Source organism: Bufo bufo, chromosome 5 (assembly GCF_905171765.1).
Source record: "Bufo bufo chromosome 5, aBufBuf1.1, whole genome shotgun sequence".
NCBI classification, from domain to species: domain Eukaryota; kingdom Metazoa; phylum Chordata; class Amphibia; order Anura; family Bufonidae; genus Bufo; species Bufo bufo.
The window spans coordinates 259,546,700-259,560,038 of record NC_053393.1 but is presented as its reverse complement, the minus strand read 5'-3'; the positions used below and the strand labels follow the sequence as shown (position 1 = coordinate 259,560,038).

General features: G+C 45.2%; 1 protein-coding gene across 4 annotated transcripts in view; it reads left to right on the top strand.

Moving 5' to 3' along the window:
- Positions 1 to 13,339, top strand: part of TRIP13 (thyroid hormone receptor interactor 13) — a 211,376-nt gene that overhangs the window by 71,054 nt on the left and 126,983 nt on the right. For all 4 annotated transcript variants that reach the window (XM_040434140.1, XM_040434142.1, XM_040434139.1 and 1 more), the window contains exon 4: positions 4,763 to 4,892. In XM_040434140.1, coding sequence (XP_040290074.1) covers positions 4,763 to 4,892 — 130 coding nt within the window. The remainder of the gene's footprint in view (positions 1 to 4,762; positions 4,893 to 13,339) is intronic.

The following is a 13,339-nucleotide window of genomic DNA, read 5'->3' as shown; positions in this document are numbered from 1 at the left end:
TGCTCTCTTCCAGGATACGGCGCTGGCCAAGTGCATGCGGTCCTTCCATAGGCAGCATTCATCATCTCTCCAGTTATGGTGCCTGCCATGTGCATCCCTCCCCCCCCCCTCCTAGGCGGGATACTGCACTCTCCCTGGCTGCCGGCTGGCCATGTGCATGACCCCCTTCTTAGGCGGAATACTGCACCTTCACCGGATACGGTGCTGGCCATGTGCACGACCCCCTTCCATAGGCGGAACGCTGCCCTCTCTCTGGATTTGCTGCCGACCATGTGCGTGACCCCCTTCCATGGGCGGAACGCAGCACTCACTGGATTCGCTGCCGGCCATGTGCGTGACCCCCTTCTCTAGGCGGAACGCTGCACTCTTACTGGATCTGTTGCCGATCATGTGCGTGACCCCCTTTTTAGGCGGAATACTGCAGTCTCACCGGATACGGTACTGGCTATGTGCACGACCCCCTTCCATAAGCGGAATGCTGCACTCTCACTGATGTGCTATGATGTACTTATGTACTATGTTATGTACTATGTTACTATGCTGCACTCTCACTGGTTTCGCTGCCGGCCACAGGCATGACCCCCTTTCATAGGCGGTATGCTGCACTCTCATTGGATTCGCTGCCGGCCTTGGATATGCCTCCTTCCCTCAGGCAGCATACATACATCCCTCTGTCTGTGGTTGTTTTCTCGCAGGTACGTTGCTGGCCATGTGCATGTACCCCATACATGGCAGGGTGCTTGCACTCTCGCTGGATCCGCTGTCGGCCATATGCATGACCCCTCTTCCGTGGGCGGTGTATGCACTCTGTCTGGATTCGCTGCCAGCCAGGGGCATGCCTTCCTTCCTCAGGCGACATACACACATTCTCACTGACTGTGTTTGTCTCTCGCCGGTACGTTGCTGGCCATGTGTATGACTCCCATACATGGCGGGGTGCTCGCACTCTCCCTGGATGAGATGCTGGCCATGTGCATTACCCCCCCTTTTTCTGGGCGGCATGCTACACTCTCACCGGATACATTGCTGGCCATGAGAATGGCCCTCTAACATGGGTGGAACGCTTGCACTTCCATTGGATACGGTGCTGGCCTTGTGCGTGACCACCCCCCATTCCATGGGCAGAATTTGGCACGCTCATGAGATTCACGGCTGTCCTTGTATGGCTGTGCTGGACTTGTACATGTCCCCCTTCATTGGCAGAGTAGTTGCACTCTTGCTGAGTTCAGTGTTGGGTGTATTATTGCACACTCACTTAATGCTAGGATAACCCTGTGCATGTTCCCCTTTCACTAGGTGGACCTCCTGCGTTCCTGCTGGATTATAGGGTATGTCCTGCTTCTCTGAAGTAGGTACGGCCTTAGGCATCACTCCCTTTTGGGACGGGCCTTTGCACTCTTGCCGACTGCAGTTTGCCAGGTACAATTTCCCCCCTTTCGGGGCGGACTGATTGCGTTCCATCGCATGCTATACTAGGCTTGTGCATAACTCCCTTTCAGGTTGCACTTTGCAATTCTGTACATGCTGTGGCGAGCCCCCTTTTTCGCTGAGTAACCTTTTTGCAGTGAGCGGACGTTCTTGTGCGTTGTTTGGGCCGTGTATGCCTTCTCCTCCTGTAGGTGGGTTGGCCTTCTCACTGCTTATAGGGCTGCTTGTACGTATGCCTCACCTGCTTCCTGCGGCATACTTTTGTTTTCTTGGGATTCGATGCTTGCCGCAAGCCTTGCACTCGTCTCTAAGGAGTTCATTCTGTCCACCTGACCCGGACAGGCTCTATTGCTCTCTGCTGCACCGAGCTGGGTGGTACTCATTAATTTACTTGGCCTTTCATCCCAGGGAGTGTTCATGGGTCCTAGATGCCCATTCGTCCTTCCACGGCATTGCTTCCCTGCGCTAGAGGTCACATGGTCGAGAGTGCTGTTGTCTGCAGCGCCCCTCGAATTCTTCGTTGGCTCTGGCAGGACTGCGGTTCCCTTGCCTGCTGCAATTTCCTCCTTTTCGAATGCAGTGTGGTATGAGTCCTTCCTCTTGGCGCCTCTACGCTTCAGTCTGATCTGCTACCAGGTTCGGGCAGCTCTTCTCGGGAAGGTCACCCAACTTCTCTTGGGTGCTCGATTACCCAGGTCCGGAGGACCTCTGCCTTGGGTTCTTCAGGGTATTCGCCTTCTGCGATGCGGTGAACCGGGCGTCTCAGTGTAGCGGGGTTCTGCTTTTGAGCTGTCCTATGGCTTCCCTGTTGCCCACTCCTCCTCCTTTCGGTTGGAGGGTGTTATGCCGGCCTCTGTCTCGACTACCTTATCTCGCCGGCTCTGTTTTGGCCCCCGCTCGGTACAGATCACTCCGATGTGGCTTCTGCCCCGCCAGACTTCAGAGGCTGTTCTTTCACTGTCCTCCCCTTTGGGGAGAGCATGGTTGTTCATGTGGATGGTTCCGGTGTTCCTTTTGGCCTCGTACTGTCTCCCTTGTTCACACTGGCTGTATTAGCTGTGTGCCTATTTACCGAGTCTACCGCGTTCTGTCCTCCCGCTGAGTGCAGATTGCGTGGTCCATTCTAAGACAATGGTCCTGCTGTAGACTTACCTTCTCGGTAACTTGGGGGGACTACCTTTCGATCCAGATTGTCCTTTGATCTCCCACACCGGGACTGTACAACGTGGCTACATCAGCATGGACTTTAGCCTGTCTTGTCCTGGCATCTGGCGGATCCTTTGGTTCCTTTCCGTCTGTCCTTCTGCTCCCCCACTCGGGTGGATACGGGACAACGTTGCTCGAGGGCCGACGGGACCAGTTTTTGTCGACCCTTCTGCCCGTGTTACTGGTCTGCGCCTGATCACATTGGGTTTTCGCCCGCTTGCCAGGCGACTCCAGCGGGTTCGCTACTGTCCGCTCCTGGCTGTGTTTCGTCCAGGATCTGTCGTAAGACTTAGGGTTTTTTGTCTGGGGTTCTGTGGGAAGCTGTGCATTCCCCACTCTGAATTTCTCTCCCCATGGTTCTGTCTTTTTTTCCAGTCCGGCCTGGACCTGGGACTGGGACTCCTTTACTTGAGGTGTCAAGTGTCGGCGCTGTTCTTCCTCTTCCAGCGTTCCCCGGCCCTCTGGGCCTGTCAAGACCTTCTTCCTCGGAGTGGCTCTTTGGTTCCTCTGTACTGTCCTTCGGTACCGCCCTGGGGACTACATACTGAGCTCTCGGCGCTCCAATCTTGTCCTTGGAGCCGTTACAGAAGTTCTCTCTACCCCTTCTGTCCTGTACGGTTGTGTTTCCGTATCAGTCGTGTCTCTGATGGGTGCCTGAATGGCCCCTTTTTGTTCCGAGCCTTCTGTCTTTTCCCAGGACAGGGCTGTTCTACATCCCGTTTCTTTCTTCCTTCCTTCCTTCCTTCTGAAGGTGGTGTTTGCCTTTCGCTTCAACACTTCACCGATTTGGACGTTGTTTGGGCCTTGCCGTTTTTACTTGGAGATCTCCGACTCTTGTCGACGTTCGGCCTCTTGGGTTTCTAAAAGGTCCGTGCATAGGGTTGACGGACTCCAGGGTGGTTTTCCTCCGCTTTGTCAGATTGGCTATTGCTGAGGTTACCGCACCAAGGGCAGGATTCTGCCTTTGGTGTCACCATTCATTTCACCAGAGCGGTCGGTGCCTCCTGGGCCGGAGGCATTGGGCTTCGGCCATGCATTTGGGCAAGGCAGGCACAGGTCTTCCTTGCACGCCTTACCGAGTTCTACAGGGTGCATGCTCTGGCAGATGCTGCCTTGGCCCGCCTGGGTCTGCAGGCGGCGGTTCATTGATGCCTTTCGGGTGCTTCACCTTGGAGCTGTGGTCCCTCCCCTTTTGGACTGCTTTTGAACGTCCCAAGGTCTTCTGTGTCCCCCAAGGAAACTGGGCGAGAAAACGAGATTTTTGTATAACTTACCAGTAAAATCTCTTTCTCGCTCTTTCCTTGGGGGACACCGCACCCACCCATTCATTGTTTTCTCTGCACGGTTTCCGAGTTTTTGTTACCCGTTGGGTAGTTGGCTTGTTGGTTCCTTGTTGGACTTTTCCTTTTCTCACTGCTTGGACACGCAACTGGCAGTCTCTCTCTCCAGGCTGAGGGTATAGCTGTGGAGGAGGGGCTTAACAGTTTTCACTTAGTGTCACGCCTCCTATGGAGATGAGCTATACCCAAGGTCTTCTGTGTCCCCCAAGGAAAGAGCGAGAAAGAGATTTTACTGGTAAGTTATACAAAAATCTCGTTTTCTTAACTCTATTGTTTGTATATACAACGGTGTGCAGCCATTTTGTTTTTTATAATTCCGTCTCTCCGTATGTCATCTGGAGAAGCAGATCCATTATATATTTTTCACATGCACAGATCGGAAGGACGGATTCGGCATTTCAATGTAAATTAATGCCGGATCTGGCATTCCAGCAACTGATCCGGAATTTTGGATGGAGATAATACCGCAGCATGCTGCAGTATTTCCTCCGTCCAAAACGCCGTTCAGTGACTGAACTGAAGACATCCTGATACATCCTGAACAGATTTCTCTCCATTTAGAATGCATGGGGATAAAAATGATCAGTTCTTTTCCGGTATTGAGCCCCTGTGACGGATCTCAGTGCTGGAAAAGAAAACCGCTAGTGTGAAAGTACCCTAAGGGTTATGTGTATTTCAGATGTTAATTTCACGTGTGATTTAATGCAGGAATTATTGGTTATATTTGTCCTGTTCAGTTAGATGCAGATAGTTGTTATACCTATCTTATTTTCTTTTTTGTATTTAAGCCTATTGACCTTGGAAAATGCAATATATATGTCCATGTATTTCAACTGAGTGAAGAAGGACCAAGTGCAGAGAATTTGGAGGAAGAGAATGAGGATCTTGTGGCAGCTAACCACTGGCTACTACCTGCTGGTGAGAATTTATAAACTCTCCTCTTATATTTCAAGTTTAATATATATTAACCCCTTAGCAGAAAACGCCGTGCATGTACGGCGGGAAAACTGTGCCGGAACGCCGTACATGCGTTCATTTAAATGCTCCCCGGCCGAGATCGCGCACCTGAAGCGCAACTTACCCCACTGTGTCGGGGAGTGATCAACTTGCCCTTGACGGCCAGGGACCAATCAGCTGTGGTCCCGGCCGCAGATCACCATCACACATTATTTCCTACCTACGAGTGATCGCGTGTGTGTGCGCACATGCCCGCACACATCTCCTCCTCTTCTGGCATCTGACTCTCACTGAAATGAGAGGATCAGAGATGAGAAATAGCTTTCTGTACGTAATTCATTGTGATTGGTCCGTGGAACACACACACTCCAAAAGTGCCCTTCATTTGTCCCCTGTACCTGTCATAGTGACAGTACATCAGCGCACACAATTACATATTAATAAACACCCCAGTCCCTGTCATCCATATTGTCAGTAACCTGCTTTTGGCAATTCATTAGTGTTAGTTAGGGAGTTATTAGGGTTAGAGCTCTAGTTTTAGGGTAAGTTAGACTAACGTTTATTGTAAAAAAAAAAAAAAAAAATTATTCCATATTTTTTTATTTTTTTTTATATTGGGTATGTCAGTATTTGTCTCCGATTATAAATACTCAGTTTCTAACTCCCTCATACCTCCGAACCTCTACCTTCCATCTGTGACCAGTCCTTGTCAGAGAATTTTCCAGCAGTGACAAATTTCTGTCACCAGTGATATAAAGCTCCACTGCTTTTGGAGCACCTTTTTTTTTCAAAAAAAAATAAATTCAAAAAATTATTTATATATATATATATATATATATATATATATAATCAATAAATACACCGCAGCACAGCCGATAGTGAAAAAACTGTGGGATCCTTTATTCACCCATGCGATGTTTCGGTCCGCTTGCTGGGACCATTTTCAAGCTTGAGAATGGTCACAGCAAGCGGACCGAAACGTCGCATGGGTCAATAAAGGATCCCACTGTTTTTTCACTATCGGATGTGCTGCGTTATATTTATTGATCTTGGATTTAACACTTTGGTAAAGTGCAAATATCGCTGGCACCCAACTACTTGCTACAGGGTGTGCTGCCCTGAACTCCCGTTACACACTATATATATACCTAAAGAATTATTAGGAACACCATACTAATACGGTGTTGGACCCCCTTTTGCCTTCAGAACTGCCTTAATTCTACGTGGCATTGATTCAACAAGGTGCTGATAGCATTCTTTAGAAATGTTGGCCCATATTGATAGGATAGCATCTTGCAGTTGATGGAGATTTGAGGTATGCACATCCAGGGAACGAAGCTCCCGTTCCACCACATCCCAAAGATGCTCTATTGGGTTGAGATCTGGTGACTGTGGGGGCCATTTTACTACAGTGAACTCATTGTCATGTTCAAGAAACCATTTTTCCAGTCTTCAACAGTCCAATTTTGGTGAGCTCGTGCAAATTGTAGCCTCTTTTTCCTATTTGTAGTGGAGATGAGTGGTACCCGGTGGGGTCTTCTGCTGTTGTAGCCCATCCGCCTCAAGGTTGTGCGTGTTGTGGCTTCAAAAATGCTTTGCTGCATACCTCGGTTGTAACGAGTGGTTATTTCAGTCAACGTTGCTCTTCTATCAGCTTGAATCGGCCCATTCTCCTCTGACCTCTAGCATCAACAAGGCATTTTCGCCCACAGGACTGCCGCATACTGGATGTTTTTCCCTTTTCACACCATTCTTTGTAAACCCTAGAAATGGTTGTGCGTGAAGATTCCAGTAACTGAGCAGATTGTGAAATACTCAGACAGGCCCGTCTGGCACCAACAACCATGCCACGCGTCCTAGATTTCCAAAAAGAACTTCGAATCGTGACTCGTCTGACCACAGAACAGTCTTCCATTTTGCCACACTACATTTTAAATGATCCCTGGCCCAGTGAAAACGCCTGAGCTTGTGGATCTTGCTTAGAAATGGCTTCTTCTTTGCACTGTAGAGTTTCAGATGGCAACGGCGGATGGCACGGTGGATTGTGTTCACTGACAATGGTTTCTGGAAGTATTCCTGAGCCCATTCTGTGATTTCCTTTACAGTAGCATTCCTGTTTGTGGTGCAGTGTCGTTTAAGGGCCTGGAGATCACGGGCATCCAGTATGGTTTTACGGCCTTGACCCTTACGCACAGAGATTGTTCCAGATTCTGTGAATCTTTGGATGATGTTATGCACAGTTGATGATGATAGATGCAAAGTCTTTGCAATTTTTCGCTGGGTAACACCTTTCTGATATTGCTCCACTATCTTTCTGCGCAACATTGTGGGAATTGGTGATCCTCTGAGAGACACTGCCACTCTGAGAAGCTCTTTTTATACCCAATCATGTTGCCAATTGACCTAATTAGTGTTAATTGGTCTTCCAGCTCTTCGTTATGCTCAAATTTACTTTTTCCATCCTCTTATTGCTACTTGTCCCAACTTTTTGGGGATTTGTTGACACTGTGAAAATTGGAATCAACGTATTTTTCCTTTTAAAATGATACATTTACTCGGAGTAAACGTTTGATCTGTCATCTACGTTCTATTACAAATAAAATATTGACATTTGCCATCTCCACATCATTGCATTCAGTTTTTATTCACAATTTGTTTAGTGTCCCAACTTTTTTGGAATCCGGTTTGTGTGTGTGTGTATGTATATGTATGTATGTATATGTGTGGTATGTATGTATGTATGTATGTATGTATGTGTGTGTATATATATATATATATATATATATATATATATATATATATATATATATATATATATATATATATATATATATTCTCATTAATGCAATTATCTAGTCAACCAATCACATGGCAGTTGCTTCAATGCATTTAGGGGTGTGGTCCTGGTCAAGACAATCTCCTGAACTCCAAACTGAATGTCAGAATGGGAAAGAAAGGTGATTTAAGCCATTTTGAGCGTGGCATGGTTGTTGGTGCCAGACGGGCCTGTCTGAGTATTTCACAATCTGCTCAGTTACTGGGATTTTCACGCACAACCATTTCTAGGGTTTACAAAGAATGTTGTGAAAAGGGAAAAACATCCAGTATGCGGCAGTCCTGTGGGCAAAAGTGTCTTGTGGATGCTAGAGGTCAGAGGAGAATGGGCGGACTGATTCAAGCTGATAGAAGAGCAACGTTGACTGAAATAACCACTCGTTACAACCGAGGTATGCAACAAAGTATTTGTGAAGCCACAACACGCACAACATTGAGGCGGATGGGCTACAACAGCAGAAGACCCCACCGGGTACCACTCATCTCCACTACAAATAGGAAAAAGAGGCTACAATTTGCACGAGCTCACCAAAATTGGACTGTTGAAGACTGGAAAAATGTTGCCTGGTCTGATGAGTCTCGATTTCTGTTGAGACATTCAAATGGTAGAGTCCGAATTTGGCGTAAACAGAATGAGAACATGTATCCATCCTCTGATGGCTACTTCCAGCAGGATAATGCACCATGTCACAAAGCTCGAATCATTTCAAATTGGTTTCTTGAACATGACAATGAGTTCACTGTACTAAAATGGCCCCCACAGTCACCAGATCTCAACCCAATAGAGCATCTTTGGGATGTGGTGGAACGGAAGCTTCGTGTCCTGGATGTGCATCCCTCAAATCTCCATCAACTGCAAGATGCTATCCTATCAATATGGGCCAACATTTCTAAAGAATGCTATCAGCACCTTGTTGAATCAATGCCAGTTCTGAAGGCAAAAGGGTGTCCAACACCGTATTAGTATGGTGTTCCTAATAATTCTTTAGGTGTGTGTGTGTGTGTGTGTATATATATATATATATATATATATATATATATATATATATATATATATATATATATATAAATATATATAAAAAAAATCCAGCGGGAGCACCAGCTAAGGTGTGGGTGCAACGTCCAGCACAGGGCAGCGGCAATACCCCAAGTATTGTAGAGACGGAAGAAGTCGGACTGCACTCCAAAATGATAGTGAAATAAACAATTTATTCACCCATAATATGGCAAACTTGCGACGTTTCGGCTCACAAGAGCCTTCCTCAAGCATGGAGGTAGTGAAAGTGAGAGCATATAAAAGACATTTCATAAGTGTAGGACCAATTAAATTGAAGTTACAATTAGGATCCAATTACATACATCTGATACAAGAAACACAAAGTGCATGTGCATAAAGTGACATGTGCCATGTAATCTATATTCTCGGGAGTAAATCCCTATTATGTGAAAATAATGCCAATAAAGATCATAATAAAAACAGTGATACAATAATGAGTACGGATCACAGAAATAGAACCTTAGGAAGTTATAGCGCCCACATAGACCATCGCGTTCGTTGAGCGTCTCCATCTCTTCAATGCGCATGTCCAGACAAGCGTCATCCTATGAGTCATGATGCAGAGAATCTGGCGCATGCGTTCTATAATATCAAACTAACATCGCCATCTTGTTTAAGGGCAAATTGCCCTATACATTTATACAATACACCGATGTGAGCTGTACCAAATATCACCAGAATAAGGTAAATAGCCATAGTAGGGGTCTCCTACATGTGTCAGCAGATGGATCGGGATCCCGCCCCGCCGAGAAGGACACCGAACCAAAGGGCCGTTGGTGTCGGAGGGGAACATTTCCATGGACCATATCGACACCAATAGCCTAACTGCTAACAATACTGTGGCCGCAGGGAGATCATCCCTTAATAGAATGGAACAGCATCACACCAAAGAAATAATCAAAAATCTAAATCTGCAAGTATAAAGGACTACAAATCTGGGCCTGCGCACAGAAGAGAGAACGATGATATCCGCTCTGGTCTCCGTTGCTTCCAAAAGGATATAGTTCACGGATTCGTATCCAATACCATGTGTATTAAAATGTTCTAAAAGGAAAAGAGAAAATATATGTCAGTATTTATATATATATTATATTGCAATTACATATTGATCTTTCACAATTCTCCTGCACTATTATACTTTTGAGAGAGATGTAAACCGCACAAGGGGAGAGAGGGAGCGAACCACAGATCTCCAAACTCTCACCTGAACTCAACGTTAAGACCTCTAGGGTACAAGCTATCCAGATCATAGATCCATCGCAATTCTCTTTTCTTAAGGATTGCTGAACGATCACCTCCTCTCCTAGGAAGTGCAATCTGATCAACAATCCAGCATCTTAGATCCCGTTCAGTGTGTTGTAGGGATCCAAAGTGCCTAGCAACTGGTAGATCGCTACGTTTTTTCCTAATGGAATTTCTATGGTTATTTAACCTCAACTTTAATTCTGTTGATGTTTCTCCAACATAAATTAGATTGCAAGGGCAAGCCAGCACATAAATTACGTATGATGAAGAGCAGGTCAGATGGAATTTAATAGGATATTCTTTATTTGTAGAAGGGTGTATGAAAGATCTGGATTTACAGATAAAGCGGCAATTGACGCAGCTGAGGCACGGATAGCATCCAAGCCCCAACGGCGCCAATGTCCGCTGTATACTAACCTTCTTGGGGCCAACATCTGCCCTCACTAAATGATCTTTGATGTTTTTATTTTTTCGATAAGATAGAAGTGGCGGAAGTCTAAATTCGGGTACATCCTGAATGGATTTACTTAGAATGCTCCAATTGTCCCTCAAAACACGCCCTATTGCCACACTATGATCAGAAAATGTGGACATAAAAGGTATCCTACGTGTCTTCTGAGGGGCAATTGGGGCAGTCTCCGTGTTGGTAAGAAGAATTCTATTTTTTTGTTCATCCAACAATCGACGGGGATAACCCCGTTCCTTAAATTTGCCTACCCCGTTCCTTAAATTTCTCCCATGTTGGAGAAACATCAACAGAATTAAAGTTGAGGTTAAATAACCATAGAAATTCCATTAGGAAAAAGCGTACCGATCTACCAGTTACAAGGCACTTTGGATCCCTACAACACACTGAACGGGATCCAAGATGCTGGATTGTTGATCAGATTGCACTTCCTAGGAGAGGAGGTGATCGTTCAGCAATCCTTAAGAAAAGAGAATTGCGATGGATCTATGATCTGGATAGCTTGTACCCTAGAGGTCTTAACGTTGAGTTCAGGTGAGAGTTTGGAGATCTGTGGTTCGCTCCCTCTCTCCCCTTGTGCGGTTTACATCTCTCTCAAAAGTATAATAGTGCAGGAGAATTGTGAAAGATCAATATGTAATTGCAATATAATATATATAAATACTGACATATATTTTCTCTTTGCCTTTTAGAACATTTTAATACACATGGTATTGGATACGGATCCGTGAACTATATCCTTTTGGAAGCAACGGAGACCAGAGCGGATATCATCGTTCTCTCTTCTGTGCGCAGGCCCAGATTTGTAGTCCTTTATACTTGCAGATTTAGATTTTTGATTATTTCTTTGGTGTGATGCTGTTCCATTCTATTAAGGGATGATCTCCCTGCGGCCACAGTATTGTTAGCAGTTAGGCTATTGGTGTCGATATGGTCCATGGAAATGTTCCCCTCCGACACCAACGGCCCTTTGGTTCGGTGTCCTTCTCGGCGGGGCGGGATCCCGATCCATCTGCTGACACATGTAGGAGACCCCTACTATGGCTATTTACCTTATTCTGGTGATATTTGGTACAGCTCACATCGGTGTATTGTATAAATGTATAGGGCAAATTGCCCTTAAACAAGATGGCGATGTTAGTTTGATATTATAGAACGCATGCGCCAGATTCTCTGCATCATGACTCATAGGATGACGCTTGTCTGGACATGCGCATTGAAGAGATGGAGACGCTCAACGAACGCGATGGTCTATGTGGGCGCTATAACTTCCTAAGGTTCTATTTCTGTGATCCGTACTCATTATTGTATCACTGTTTTTATTATGATCTTTATTGGCATTATTTTCACATAATAGGGATTTACTCCCGAGAATATAGATTACATGGCACATGTCACTTTATGCACATGCACTTTGTGTTTCTTGTATCAGATGTATGTAATTGGATCCTAATTGTAACTTCAATTTAATTGGTCCTACACTTATGAAATGTCTTTTATATGCTCTCACTTTCACTACCTCCATGCTTGATGAAGGCTCTTGTGAGCCGAAACGTCGCAATTTTGCCATTTTATGGGTGAATAAATTGTTTATTTCACTATCCTTTTGGAGTGCAGTCCGACTTCTTCTATATATATATATATATATATATATATATATATATATATATATATATATATATATATATATATATATATATATATATATAAACAAATAATAATTTTGTGGTGTGCTGCTACTTTATTTGTTTGCTGTATTATTGCCGGGTAGCTTGCACCTGCGAACAGTAGGTGCTGTTCCATTTTTTTCATATATATATATATATATATATATATATATATAATATATATATAATATATATATATAAGCGATGAAAAAGGGCAGCACTCCAATAGATAAAAATAACTTTATTTACCCATAAGGCTGTAGCTACAGCCTTATGGGTAAATAAAGTTATTTTTATTTTTATCTATTGTAGTTCTGTCCTTTTTCATCGCTTATATTTTACTGGATTGGCTTATATCCATACTGGGCCTGCGCACACTTCATCCATTTTTTCTACTGTGACGGTGCTGCCATCTCTTTTTTTCTTTTTCTATATATATATATATATACACACACACACTGCTCAAAAAAATAAAGGGAACACTTAAACAACACAATGTAACTCCAAGTCAATCACACTTCTGTGAAATCAAACTGTCCACTTAGGAAGCAACACTGAGTGACAATCAATTTCACATGCTGTTGTGCATATGGGATAGACAACAGGTAGAAATTATAGGCAATTAGCAAGACACCCCCAATAAAGGAGTGGTTCTGCAGGTGGTGACCACAGACCACTTCTCAGTTCCTATGCTTCCTGGCTGATGTTTTGGTCACTTTTGAATGCTGACGATGCTGTCACTCTAGTGGTAGCATGAGACGGAGTCTACAACCCACACAAGTGGCTCAGGTAGTGCAGCTTATCCAGGATGGCACATCAATGCGAGCTATGGCAAGAAGGTTTGCTGTGTCTTTCAGCGTAGTGTCCAGAGCATGGAGGCGCTACCAGGAGACAGGCCAGTACATCAGGAGACGTGGAGGAGGCCGTAGGAGGGCAACAACCCAGCAGCAGGACCGCTACCTCAGCCTTTGTGCAAGGAGGAACAGGAGGAGCACTGCCGGAGCCCTGCAAAATGACCTCCAGCAGGCCACAAATGTGCATGTGTCTGCTCAAACGGTCAGAAACAGACTCCATGAGGGTGATATGAGGGCCCGACGTCCACAGGTGGGGGTTGTGCTTACAGCCCAACACCGTGCAG